The sequence below is a fragment of the Hippopotamus amphibius genome, chromosome 7 (assembly GCF_030028045.1).
Source record: "Hippopotamus amphibius kiboko isolate mHipAmp2 chromosome 7, mHipAmp2.hap2, whole genome shotgun sequence".
In the NCBI taxonomy this organism is placed as follows: Eukaryota; Metazoa; Chordata; class Mammalia; order Artiodactyla; family Hippopotamidae; genus Hippopotamus; species Hippopotamus amphibius.
The window spans coordinates 137,710,530-137,724,459 of record NC_080192.1 but is presented as its reverse complement, the minus strand read 5'-3'; the positions used below and the strand labels follow the sequence as shown (position 1 = coordinate 137,724,459).

General features: G+C 37.3%; 1 protein-coding gene across 2 annotated transcripts in view; it reads right to left on the bottom strand.

Annotated features, from left to right (window-relative positions):
* NBAS (NBAS subunit of NRZ tethering complex) overlaps positions 1–13,930 on the bottom strand; it is a 320,076-nt gene that overhangs the window by 305,134 nt on the left and 1,012 nt on the right. For both annotated transcript variants that reach the window (XR_009054733.1, XM_057742162.1), the window contains exons 2-6: positions 12,599–12,653; positions 10,755–10,791; positions 8,160–8,237; positions 7,761–7,808; positions 2,500–2,543 (exon numbers count right to left, since the gene is read on the bottom strand). Coding sequence is in view for 1 of the 2 variants with exons in the window: in XM_057742162.1 (XP_057598145.1) it covers positions 2,500–2,543; positions 7,761–7,808; positions 8,160–8,237; positions 10,755–10,791; positions 12,599–12,653 (262 nt within the window). In the remaining variant the exon portion in view is untranslated. The remainder of the gene's footprint in view (positions 1–2,499; positions 2,544–7,760; positions 7,809–8,159; positions 8,238–10,754; positions 10,792–12,598; positions 12,654–13,930) is intronic.

Below are 13,930 nucleotides of genomic sequence, written 5' to 3'. Positions count from 1 at the left end.
ACACAAACAATTCAACAATTTAAAAAGGAAAGGAGATTATGCCAAGTATAGTGACGTAGGTACAAAAAGTCCTACAGAAACATTAAGAAAAATGCACAAATCATGAGGAAGAAGGCAAGAAAAAAAAAGGTTTCCCAAAAAAAGCTGATGCTTGAACTAAAACATGCAGGACTAATTAATTAAATATAAAGGTGGGAGCTTCCAGGCTCAAGGAACCATCTGTACCAAGGCATGAGAAGAACAGTGGGGCTGGAAAACTGCAAACTATTCTACTTTATAGTAGATGACAGGACATATGGCAGGGGCATCTTACAGGACAGACAGGCAGACTCATGTCCTGAATTCGAAAATATGAACTGCATTCTACAGTCAATGGTGAACAACTGAAAGATTTTAGGCAGAGTCACAGTAGTAGTACTAGAACAATAATAATGGCTCAATGTCTCCTAAGCACTTAGCATGTCAGACATTGTGCTAAGAGCCTTATATATATTATCTCACATCATTTTTCCACAACCCATTCTACAGGATTATGCCTGTTTTACAGAAAATAGTGTCTCAGAGAGGCGAAGTAACTTGTCCAAGGTTAATATCTAGAAAGCAGTGGAGCCGGACTTGACAGGAAACCTCGACAGAATTGTCACTGAAGAATGATCAATTTGACAAGCAGTGTAAAGTATGGATTAGGGAAGGGCATACAGAAGAAACCCTTGGCAGGAGACTGTTGCAAGAAACCAAGCAGAAAAATGTTAAGAGCCTGAACTAGGGCTGTGATGGCTAAAGTGCACAAGCAGGAAGTGAGAGCCACTTAAACAGATTCCCAGGACGTGGTGAAGTTAAGATGAAGGAACGCTTCTCCACTGTGTCACTCAGTACCAGTGCAATGAATTAGTTCTCTCTCTCTCCCCTGATGGACTATAAGCCTTTAAAACTAAGTAACCTATATCTTGTGCCTCACTGTATACAGAATGCCTAGGATAACAGTGTCTGGCATATGGTGGCAACTAAATAAATATCTGTTGAAGTAAGAAAGAAGGAAGGGAAAGAAGGAAAAAGAAGAGACAATGTCTAGATTTTTGGCTTGGTACAGATCATGGTACCACTGACCAGGCTACTGAGGGAAGAGTGTACTCTAAGTAACAGAACAGAAGGAACAGATTTTAAGAAGCAAAGGTAAATTTATATAAATAGGAAGTTTCACATTTGCTTTTAAGTGACAATATACACTATATATAAAGCTAACTCTGTAAGAACTCTCTTGCAAGTTTATCCACTAGTGTATGTGGAGCTGTAAGAGAATAACAATTCAGACATACTAATAGAATTAATATCACCATTTATATGTGATGAAACATTTTTAAAACATTTGATTTTTAATCTTCTGGACAGCTGAGGCTGAGAAAACTGAGAAGGAAACTGGCCCTAGGCCACTAATGCTGCATTTGACCAGGAGCTTAAGACCAGCCAGGGAAGTCCTCTGTCTTACCACCATCACATAGATTTCAAAACTATTGATGCCTCCCTTCCCCTTGCTCTTTCACTGATTATTCTACCCTAACACTGCTTTAAGATAAAATATGTACACTGTGTTCTTCCAGGTAAATGAGGAAAAGTGCACGTAAAGCACTCAACACAGCGCCTGGCACACTGTACGGACACGGCAAGTGACTGTCACCACCACACTGACCGAGCTTATCATCATCATGATGCCTGTGATTACTCCAGCGTTAAAGTGACACAAGGTCAGACAAACGGAACTGGAGGTCCTGTACATAAAACGTAAGTAATAGGCGCATTCACCCAACAGCACCCACTTAATTATTTTACTCCCTATGGTTCCCCTGCCTTTTCATACACGGCTCCCACAAATCGAAACACTCCCCGTCTTCTCGTACCTTCTACACATTCTTAAGATTGCTTTCCAAAAGTCACTTTTTCTCAACAACCTCATCTCACACCCCTGGTTAAACTCTCACTCTACTCTGTATTTTTCCTTCATCAGATTCGTCAAAGTCTGTGAGAATATATTTGAGCGTCTACGTGCCTCGTGAGGTAAGGGATCATGCCTTTTTGCTCACAATCACACCCCTAGGACTCAGCAAAATGGTTCATATACATAAACGATACTCAGTAAATTTTTGCTGAATCATATATCTAAGAAAGATCAAATCCCAGACAATTTCTACTAGTCTATATCTGACCAACTCTTGACATATCTACAAATTATTTTTGCATTCAATTCAAAATAAAAGACTATAGACACAAATATATTATCCCAAAACTGGCTTAGTCTTTTGTAAAACAGTTTCAATTTCAAATCCCTCCAAAACTCACATCTTAAAGCAAAGCATGTACAGAAGAGAAATCAGTTAAGATGTTTTAAAATTACTTTAATAAATTCATCTTTGTCAATAAATATTTAATATCTGTTCTGACTTTAAGAAATATTAACTGTTGCAGATTTGAATTTTTCACTTTTTGAATATTTTGGAAACTTACCTTGACATTTCCCAATAATAGATGTAAAATCATCTTTTGCAGATCTGCAAAATATATGTAAAATTAAGACAACAGTTTTACCATAACAACCCTACTGTGTAGTACTATAAGACACCACCAACACTTACAGAACAGACAACTTCTTTAGACAATACTAAATCATTCCCCCATACAGATGGTTTTGTGCCTCAAATAAGACCCTATCATTGGTGACAATGTTTTCTTCCAACCTTCTTATTGCAGTAGGAACATAGTAATATAAACTTAAGTGATTTTTAAGCAAGGTCCTTTAATACAACAGAGGTGCCTGGACCCTATCCCCAAAGGCTCTGATTCAGTAAATCTGGAATGGGGCCCAAGCAAAAATATTTTTTTAAAGCTCCACAGATTGATCCTGATGAAGAACCACTGGTCTGTATCATATTACAGAATTTAATCACTTAGGAAAAAAAGTCTTGTTTTAATAAGTCAAATAGCTTTAACAAGTGACCATATTTACATCAGTGACCTACTTAATATCTGTGATCTTGAAATATATACCAAAGTAGCCTAATTATCATACCTTCAAAAATGAAAATTGGTAAACCTTCCAGAAAAGAATTTAGTAACAATTATCCAAAACTTTAATGTCCATAGTATTTGATCTAGCAATTTAAGTTCTATACAGTTATCCCTGGGAAATAATTACATATATACACAGATATCATGGCAATTAATTCAGCCTAATTTATGAAGGAGAAAAAGACAGCCAGTGTAAGGAGATTAATTATTAGATTTTGCTACATACACTCAATGAATTATTATGCAATTACTAGATGTGACATGGAAATACTCTGACAATATATTAATTTTCAAAAGTTATCAGGAAAAAGGTATCAAACAGAATGTAAAGTATCATTCTACTAAATATATATATACACACACATATATTTTACACACAGAAAAGTTTCAAAGAACATACACCAAAATGTTAATAGTAGAAAAATTTGGACAGTAAAATTTGTTGTTCTTCTTTCAAAAATACTTAACTGTATTTTCTAACATTTGTAAAATAACTAAGCATCACCTTTAAAACAAATTTTAAAGACTAAGATTTTTAGCCATTTATTAAAATATTATAACAAAGTCTAATTAGAAATATGGAAATAAATTTCCTCAAGAAATCAGACTACTTCCACTTGGACCAGAGCAGAAAGGCCATGATCTCTGAAGTGAAGCTGACCTGATTTCAGCTCTCTCTGTGTAACCTGGACAAAATATTCAATATGACTTCATTTTCCTTTCAATAAAACAGGATAAGTAACAGCTTAGGAAAAAGATTGAGTCATTACATATAAATTAGCATGAACCAGACCAAAATAAATGTTCGTTACTTTCATCCTTAATATGATCACAAATAATAGTTTGCTCTTTCTGCTGGAAAATGGGAGGGAAGAAAGGAGGGAGGGAGACATAAATTTGTTCCACCCAAACTTCACAGAATGAAATATACTGGATGATCTTTTATTTTTATGATTTTGTCCTTTAGTTAAAAATAAATGCGTCCTTCATACATCTTTTGTTTAAAAAAAAAAACACGTCACAGAATGTATTCATTTAGGATAACTGAGCACACGGAGAGAACACGGGACCTTTTGTATAAAGTCCCTTATTTTAATGCTTTTTGCTATCTTCCATGATGGACAACACAACTAAAGTTGGGAACAGCAGCCCTAGTCTCATCTGGCAAAAGGCAGGGCTGTCTCCTAAATTAAAGTGTTTCCGCTTTGCAATTTTTTCCACAAAAACCATTTCCTGTTTATAACTGCTTCCTAATATCGAATAATAACCCCAGAATCTAGAATTATCTTTCATATTCCAATCCAATCAACACATATTGACTGAATACTGGGTGCCTACTACTATTACCACTGGAGCCAATCTTGGACTGTATGTGCTCTTCACTGTGGTAGAGAAGACGCGTACAGAGTGGTGAGAACAAACATCTGAAAAATTCAGCCACAGCCACTATTCACAGCATTGACTTCGGGGATCCACCTTTCCCTTTTTCTTTGCTGACCATCCACATCTTTGCTCAAAGACACTTCCTTTCAGGTTACTGCAAAGTAAGTGTAGGTGTCTATTTTCAACAAAAGCAACTGAATGCCAACTCTAAGCACGTCAGTGGGCTCTACCCTGTAATGCCCTCCCAGCATCTGCTTCCCCATCTCACGTGCAAACACGCCACTTATTCATCAAACATAAACTAAGCACCTGCTACGTCCAAGGAAATATACAAGAGCTGGGAAGAAAGGACAGTCCATACCTCCAAGGAACACACAGTATAACGGAGCTGTAGACTTCAGATCCTATTTACTTGAGTTTTAAGCAAATGGCACCCACTGGAATTGTGCAAAGCAGTGGCACTAAAGGGAAACCCACATGTAAACGTACACGCATAGATGGCTAAAAGGCATGATCAAAAGGTAGTATAGATTTGTAGATAAGAGCATGAACATTGAAGCTACGATGGCTGATTTCAAATCCTTGGGCAAGTTATTTAACCATATTGTGCCAGATTCCTCATTTCTAAAATCGAGAAAAATAATTATACCTACCTGACAGGCCTTCTGCAAGGACTGAGTTAACATATGTAAAACACAACGGGGGGGGGGGGGGGCGGGGGGAGACAACTTCCCTGGTGGCACAGTGGTTAAGAATCCACCTGCCAATGCAGGGGACACAAGTTCCATCCCTGGCCCAGGAAGATCCTGCATGCTGCAGAGCAACTAAGCCCGTGGGCCACAACTACTAAGCCTGAGCTCTAGAGCCCATGAGCCACAACTACTGAAGCCCGTGTACCTAGAGCCTGTGACCCTCAACAGGAGAAGCCACCACAATGAGAAGCCCACGAACCGCAGCAAACAGTGGCCCCCGCTCACCACAATTAGGGAAAGCCCACGTGCAGCAACGAAGAGCCAATGCAGACAATAAATAAATAAATAAAAATTAATTAAAAAAAAAAAGAAAGTCTATAAACACACACACACAACGGGGTCGAACATTGTTAGCACTACCTTCTTATCATTAAGTATAATAACGTGTTGAGAACTTCCTAGGTGGCGCAGTGGTAAAGAATCCACCTGCCAATGCAGGGGACATGCGTTCGAGCCCTGCCCTGGAAAGATTCCACATGTCACGGAACAACTAAGCCCGTGCATCACAACTATTGAGCCTGTGCTCTGGAACCCGTGAGCCACAACTACTGAGCCCATGTGCCACAACTATTGAGCCCATGTGCCACAACTATTGAAGCCCACGCGCCTAGGGCCCATGCTCCATAACAAGAGAAGCCACTACAATGAGGAGCCTGCGCACCACAATGAAGAGTAGCCCCCCGCTTGCAGCAACTAGAGAAAGCCCGTGTGCAGCAACGAAGACCCAATGCAGCCAATAAATAAATAAATAAATAAATTTATAAAAAAAAAAATAACATGTTGATTATTACAGGCACATAAAGGATGGGCACCTAACCAGTGAGGGGAAGGGGGATCCAGTGGGAAGCAGTTCCTGAAAGGCTTTCTGACAGAGCTGACTCTTCACCATATAAGCATCTTTAAATACACTAAGTTATAAAGCTTTTGCAAATCACTGGCCAGATGAATAAGGTCTTGATGAGCAACCCTTCTGTTACCCAGAAATCTCCCCTCACCACTGAATCTCAAATGCATGAGTGAATTCCTAAAAAGCTGGATATATATATAAGTTTTATAAATATTATTTTACACGCTAGCAACCCAGTAGCAAATTCCCTTACAAAGGCAAGTAAATATTTTTTCTTTCCATCACAATTTTTATTAACAATTCCAGAAACAATAATTCAAACTCTCCTTCACTAGCCTAAATATCAATCCCATTCCCACATGCATATTCCAACCTTAACATCTAAAATCATTCCACTTATGTTCTCATTTCATGGGAAAAAGATGGAAATTTTGACTGCTGTCTGCTGTTCATAAAGAAGTCACATAATGAGCACACTCCTCCAAAAGAAACATTTCACAGCACTGCAGCAAACAGAGCAGGAAGCGCTAGCCCATTTCTGTGATCAATATTAATTCAAGTACTGGGCTGCCTGATGCTCACTGCTGCTGTTAGAGAAAAGTGCCCTGCCAGTTAAAGCCATGCCAGATGAAGAAACAAAGTTTTGAAAGGCAGTCATTATTGCCAATCATTTCTACCCAGATGGATTTAAGAGGATCATGGAACCTTCTGACCTGAAGTCAGTGCCCCAATGTGGGCAAACCTTCTGTCTACTCCCCCAAAAGTTGAGGGATCCAGTTTTGTTTGGATAAATGGAAAAAGAAATTTCACGAACTGAAAGCTAAAACCAGTATGCTACCAACTGAATGCTCATCAATACTAGTTTTAGTCAATAATAAAGTAGCAGAAAAAACTTTGGACTGTTATCTACTCATTCTGAAATTTCTTCCTCATTGCTTATCTTTTGAGACTCAACAGTTAGGGCTTTCCTGGAGAAAGGTGTAGCCCTCTGTTTTAGAGGTGTAACATGTTTAGTCTGCTGTTGATAATTTCCCCCAAAACAGTTTTCCTAAATTGGGTTCTATTATTGCTATTTCTTTCACAATTGATGTATTACTTAAAAACAAAGTATGCAGAAAGCCCAACTTAGAAAACTCCTCTAGATGTGTATGTAATGCCACTGATGTTCCTAGAGGGTAGACTATCATTGGTCTCAAGTAATACGTAGTTTCATTGTTTTGCAGACCCATATTCCACCTACAGTTTTACGCTAACACAGTAAAGCAGCCTCTATTTTTTTCTTTTTTGGGGGGGAGGGGGTGCACAAGAAAGGATTTATTAATTGTATCAAGTAAGGAGAATACAATGGATCTTTCCCAAAGCAGTGTCTCCACAGCCTCTATTTTTTTTATACCTTCGTGAGCATCTGCTTAGCTGACTTAGCAGTAACTGGTCAAACAAGAGGGATTTTCAGAGTTCTAGAAGATAAGCCTTTGACTACTGAGAAAGTAAAATTTCTCAGGAGACAGCAGAGTGATCTGAGGAAACAGAAGGCATACTCTGAGAAAGCATCCTTCATCCTTTAATTGGCATAAGTTGGTGTTTTGACACCTTACAAAATTACGTGAGTTAATAATAAAATTCCTTTACATATACCCCCTTTAAAAATCTTAGTTCTCATAAATTAAGTAAAACTTTTCCCAAGGGAAATTTTGAATATGAATAATATTAACAGTTACCTGATCTCCACACACTGATCTTGAACAGCAGCCAAAAGTTTCCCATTGCTTTCACAGGAGAGAAAGAGAAACAAATTCCCACATGAGTATTTGTAGCCATCTTCACCATAGATGAATTATTTTAAGAAGTTAAAATCATTTTCAAATTTGTTCACATCTTTAATTATCCAACCTTTGCTCTTATAATTACATGAGTATACAGGTACAAAAGCATACAAAATAATTCAATACAGCTGAAGTAAACACATTTAAACAATACTAATCATGTGTGACAAAAGGAAATTATGTACAATAAAAATCAAGATTGCAAGCCATAAGGACCCCAAAATTGATATCCATAATGGAATTTCAATGCTAATCCAGACAGAGAAACATAAAGTGAATTTTATACATCCTTACCTTGCAAGTACCAAATGCCAGTTTATCTGTTTATTAACCAAGCGAACCAGTCCATCAGGGAGCAAAAAAGGTGCAGGGCTGAAACCACAATGCATTAGCTGAGTTAAAAATCATATAAGTAAGTAAATATTATAAATAGCATGTAAATTTAAAGCAAGCGATAGGGATTTTTTTCTATTAGAATATAAAAATTGAATACTGGCAAACACAAAACCAAAAGTTACTAACTGGATATCTGAAACTTAACCACATACATTTCTCTCTTTTCAAAAAAACCTGACGATATGTTCAATGATATAAATTTATGTTTTTTCTAAGGAAAAGATATTGAAGGTGTCAGTAACATAGGAGAACGAGCTTATAAGGTCCCCTCCTGCAATGCACATCTAGAAATTTTGGCTCACCTCTAACGAAAACAAATTCTAGTATACAGCTAAAGTCACAAGAAAGAAACAGAAATCTCCAAGAACGACACATGAAAAGAGAACTGAAAGTCAGAATTGGGTACAGGACAAAGAGAGGAACAGAACTCAAAACAAGAGTTCACACCTGGGAGAGGAAATGAGCTGTAGGCCACAGGAAGGACAGGAGCTAGAGGTGAGGCTGCTGCAAAAGTCAGGACCCTCAAATGACTGTGCTATTAGAGAGTCACCATGGGCCCAGGGAGAGCTTCAGGAATCTCATCTCTGCCCGGAATTCTGGTCTGTGTGGGGGATGGGAATGAAATCTATGAAAAATCAAAACCCCAAGCCTTTACTGCATGCAAGACTGGACTGCGATTTCACTTTGCTCGTGTGCTGCAATATTCCCAAGCATAAGCTCACAATGGCTTCATTCACAAAAGATATAAGGAAACAATCCACCATACGTGATCAGGAGATAAATTAGAGGAGGAAAACATGAAGAATTTCAAAAATAGGTGGAAAAGAAGAAGATAATTTGATGAGGGGGGCAGGAAAAAGGAAATGCATATGATGGAAATTAGAAAACACAAAATAGGATAAAAAATATTAGTAATTTACATCCAGTATATTTATGTTCATTTTTAAGACACAGAATACTTAATACCATCAGACAGTTAAGAAATATTATAATAAAGATATGAAAGATGCACTTGAATGATACAATCAACATGAGAATGATAATTTCCTCTGGAGGGAAAGGGTAGGGCAAAGGTGCGGGAAGTGAGGGAGCGAACTTGAGCTGTAACATTTTGCATAAGAAGAAAAACAGGGCTATCTGAAGCAAAAAGGGCAGCACAGCAACAACTGCTTTAATTCAGATGTGGATACAAGTCATAACAGGTTTATTATATTACTGTGTATAATTCTCAGCCTGTTTATTATAACACCTCATGATTGAAAGGAAAAAACTTGAAAAGAAAAAGTGACAAATATTGGCCCCCAAACCTTTGATGTATAATTACCATAAACTCAAGAGCAAAAAACTCAACTGCAAGCTTTCTGAAAGAAACATACCATGAGAAAGACGAGATAATCACCTCATGGCTCGTTCACAGTCTGTACACTCATCAACGTGGCCAATGCAAGAAAAGGGACTTCTTGGGAGAAATATACCTCCTAATGCCTGATCTTAAGGTTTTTACACGTTGGACAAGGCTTGTATCAGAGAGAGCTCCTGCAAGTCCCCCTTCTTAATAAATAACAAAAGGACTTACTGTCAAGGAATAACCTAAACAGACATATCTTCTGCCATCCCTATCCAAGAGTGCCCAGTACTAGCAAGTGTAGCCTGGTGAGCCCAAGAAAAACAGCCTACCTCTTACACTCCCCTCCCCACTACCACCCTCTCTCTCGCTAAGTTCTCTAACACACCCCACACCCCCCAAAATAAGATAAAATTCAATAAGAAATTTAATTTACACACACACACACACACACACACACACACACGCACAGCAAAAGCAGAAAAGCACTGGAGCTACCCCAGAGAAGAGCCAAAGGTCCCTTTTATAGAACTAGAACTCTATTATCTCTGGAGCCTTTAAGATTAGATGTCCTTGAGGAAAAAGCTATCTGTGGTAATTAATTTTGTAAAATAATTCCTACACCTGCATCTAAAACCAGAATTATATCCTTGGTCAGAATAATCATTTCATCGTTGCTTTTAAAAGTGAAAATTAGCACCAGGCCTAAAAACACGCTTAACACTCAAAAGACTTAAGTTCCCAAGAACTGAAACCTAAAGAACCGTCTCTGATGCATAGCAACTGAATGAATACTGAACACAAGAGTTCACATGACAATAAGAACACAAAGGTTTTTAAAAAGATACACAAGCACAGATCCATCATGTGGGCATTCAAGAGAAGACTGAGACCACTCAGAGAAAGAAGAAGCCATCATGAGATGCTCCGAATAATGACTAAGGGATCGAAAATTACCCTACATTTACAGAGAGATCCTGGCAGGCTATGCAAAATGTCTGAGAGGCCTATTTTATAAACCCAGTATACCTGAATGTCAGCATCCATATCACAATCTGGGATTCAATTCTGAAAACTTAAAGCAGATATAGGATAATGTTGTTCGTATTTGCTGTTCATACTGTTTCCCCGAAAAATTGATGACTCACCTGTACCAGATATACTGGCTTAAAAATAATAAACGATCTGTAATGAAAAGAAACAGCAAAGCCAAATATGAATGATCCAGTCCTTAGGAATCATTTTCAATTCTAGATTTACTGACAATCTAAAATATACTGTAGACTGAGTCATTACAAAACAAAACATGGAAAATACAACTCTCGACAAGAATAAATATAATCTAATATACACTATAACTTTTACAAGATCATATATTTGTTAATATTAAGTCCCAAGTTTGTGTTATTGAAAAGTTTTAAGTGTTTCCTAACAGTACAACAAGTAAAAATGGTTGGAGAAGCTAAATTTCACCTGAGACACTTTAATAAAACCATGGAGTAGAAGTCATAGTAAACACCCATTAAAACCACAGTATTTGTATAAACACTGAGATATGATTTTACACTCTATAGCAAAGACTTAAAAAATGGGAAACATGGGAAACAAAAGCTCTAACACTATTGACAAGCAATGTTTTATATGATTCCATTTAAAATGTATACATATGTGTGAACCTGTGTACATGGTTATTATATACGTATCAATAGCAAAAGGTCTAATGGATAAGAGATTATCTCCAGGTGGTAAAATGAAGAATTATTTATTCTAATTTGTGGTCCTCTATATTCCCTAAACTTTGTATATTTTATTACTTGTGTACCTCTCCTAAACTTTCAAAATTTCACATTTGTGATAACGAAAATTGAATATGCTAAGTGCTTCTTGTAACAGAAGATAAAATTATTTTATCTTTATCAGAAAATAAGATTATAGTTACTTTCAAGTACTCAACTCCTCTGAAACTGAACCTTTTCTTTATAAGCAGCTGAAATTCCCTAGTACATCAAGGATGGTCTTTGGATCCAGAAAGAAATGCAGTCAAATTCCAAATGCATGACCTTGGGCAAATTTCCTCATCTAAAGACGTAGATTTGTTAACAGCACCTACCTTGCTGGTCTGGTAAAGGATTATTAGCAATTAATATACATAAAGCCCTCATAGCACCAGCTTAATCAGCTAGTGCTCAATACTGTCTCAATCTTGTGAGCTCATATATAAAGTCTGTCAGGAGTTAAATGAATGTCCTGGTTGATCAAATTTGTAATTTGAGTAACTCTGACCAGATGTGTCTGAAACATCATGTAAAACACTTGGAACAGTCTGTCACTCTCTTTTCACTGTCAATGTCTGCAGATTCTCTGAGTGGGTTTGAGTTTCTTCATTTCTTCTAGTAAAACATCCATAATGGTTAAACTCAGGCCATACTTTAAGCTGCATTAAAAATGTTTGTGTAAACACATTTTGTATAGACACACATATGCATATTTACACAGACACATCATATATATCATACATATAGTTAAAACATGCATTTCTTTATAAAATAAAACTTAGGTAACATGTATGCTATTCACTTTTTTTTTTAAGCTCTTATTGGAATATAATCGCTTTACACTCTTGTACCAGCTTTTGAGGTACACCAAAGGGAATCAGCTGTATTTATACATATATCCCCATATCCCCTCCCTCTACAACTCCCTCCCACCCTCCCGGTCCTGGCCCTCTAAGGCATCACCCATCATCAAGTTGATCTCCCTTTGTTATACAGCAACTTCCTACTAGCTATCTATTTTACAGTTGGTAGTGTATATATGTCTATTATGCTATTCACTTTTAATCAGGCTCTACATTAAAACTCAAAAGAACACTTTCAAATCCCTAAACTTTCTAAAACAGCATGGCTATGAATAGAAAAAAAAATAAGAATGAGAAAAAAATTATCTACTAACTATATTATTATATGTAGAAAAATAAATAAGCTATACTTACCCCTAATTGCTTTTGTGACGATAAAGGATGCACCATGTTTGCGGCTGCCTCTAGGCTGCAAGTGGAAAAACAAAAACAATAAACACATTTGAGAATTTTCTACTAATACTTATACAATAAGTTACATTTTGCTAATACTCAGAGTACTGGGTACAGGTTACCAGTATTTAAAAACTACTTATAGATAGAAACAAAACAAGGAGAAGCAAGACTAGGAACAGGGAGTGAAAGTGAGCATGGCAGACACACAGGCATTTGTCAGGATGAATTTTGCAGGAGAGAACAAGGGTCGAGGCTGGAAAATGTTTCTAAATCAAAACACCAGTGCAAAGATAAAAGAAGTCAAGGGCAAAGACCATACTGGTTGCCAGTTTGGCACAGTGTATTGTGGTGGGCTAGAGGCCTAAAATGAGGTTTGCTTGCAGGAAACGTGCTCCTGTGGATTAATAAACTCATGCCTCAAGGCAAATTTACTGAATACTTGTTGTATATCCATAGAGAAAATGCTACTCACATCCACACTGATACATAACTGCTGCATTAGTTTCTAAAGTATAGACTAAACGTAGTATAGGCTAAACAATACCACGCACTACAAACAGTGAGTGAGATGTACTAACATGCCACTAGAGAGGAAAAATGGCCATAAAGTCAGTGCAGACAGACATGGCTTAAAAGCACAGAAAAGTTATTTCATTCAACAAACGTGAATTGATCACCCACTTCATGTAAGAAAGAATTTGGTCCCAAGGAGGGATACAAAGATAAGTCAGATGTAGCTGCCTTTGGAGAGCTTGTAGTTCAGCTGAAACCAACAGAACCGAACAAAAACAAACAAAAGTGTTATGAGGTTTCAGTGTAAGTTGATGCTGTGCTTATTTTTTTTAATCAATTTATAATGTTAAGCATTCTGAAACATTATTGTAATTAACCAGGGAGTGCTAAGGCATGGAAACTTATCCTTATCCAACCGAGGGCAGTAGCAACAACTTCCTAGCTGCGTAAGCTACAAAATAGTCACATTGTTCAACACAAACAGAAACTAAGTAAATACCTGAAAAACAAGAATACATGAGGATCTCTGCAAGCCTACAAAATAAATTATTCAAGACAAGCAGAAACTCTTCTTTCTTTGAGGTTAAAGAAAGACCACAAAGTTTACAGGAGAAGCAGGTGAATGAGCACTTTCTCCAGTAAAGAAACTCAGAAAAGATGTTGTAAATAAGAATTCATATGGGCTGGGTTCTGTGCTCTTTAGTGAAGGTCCTTTCCTATCTTGCTGCCTGTTCTGAGCTTAAAACAGTGACTGGCACACGTTAGACACTCAATAAA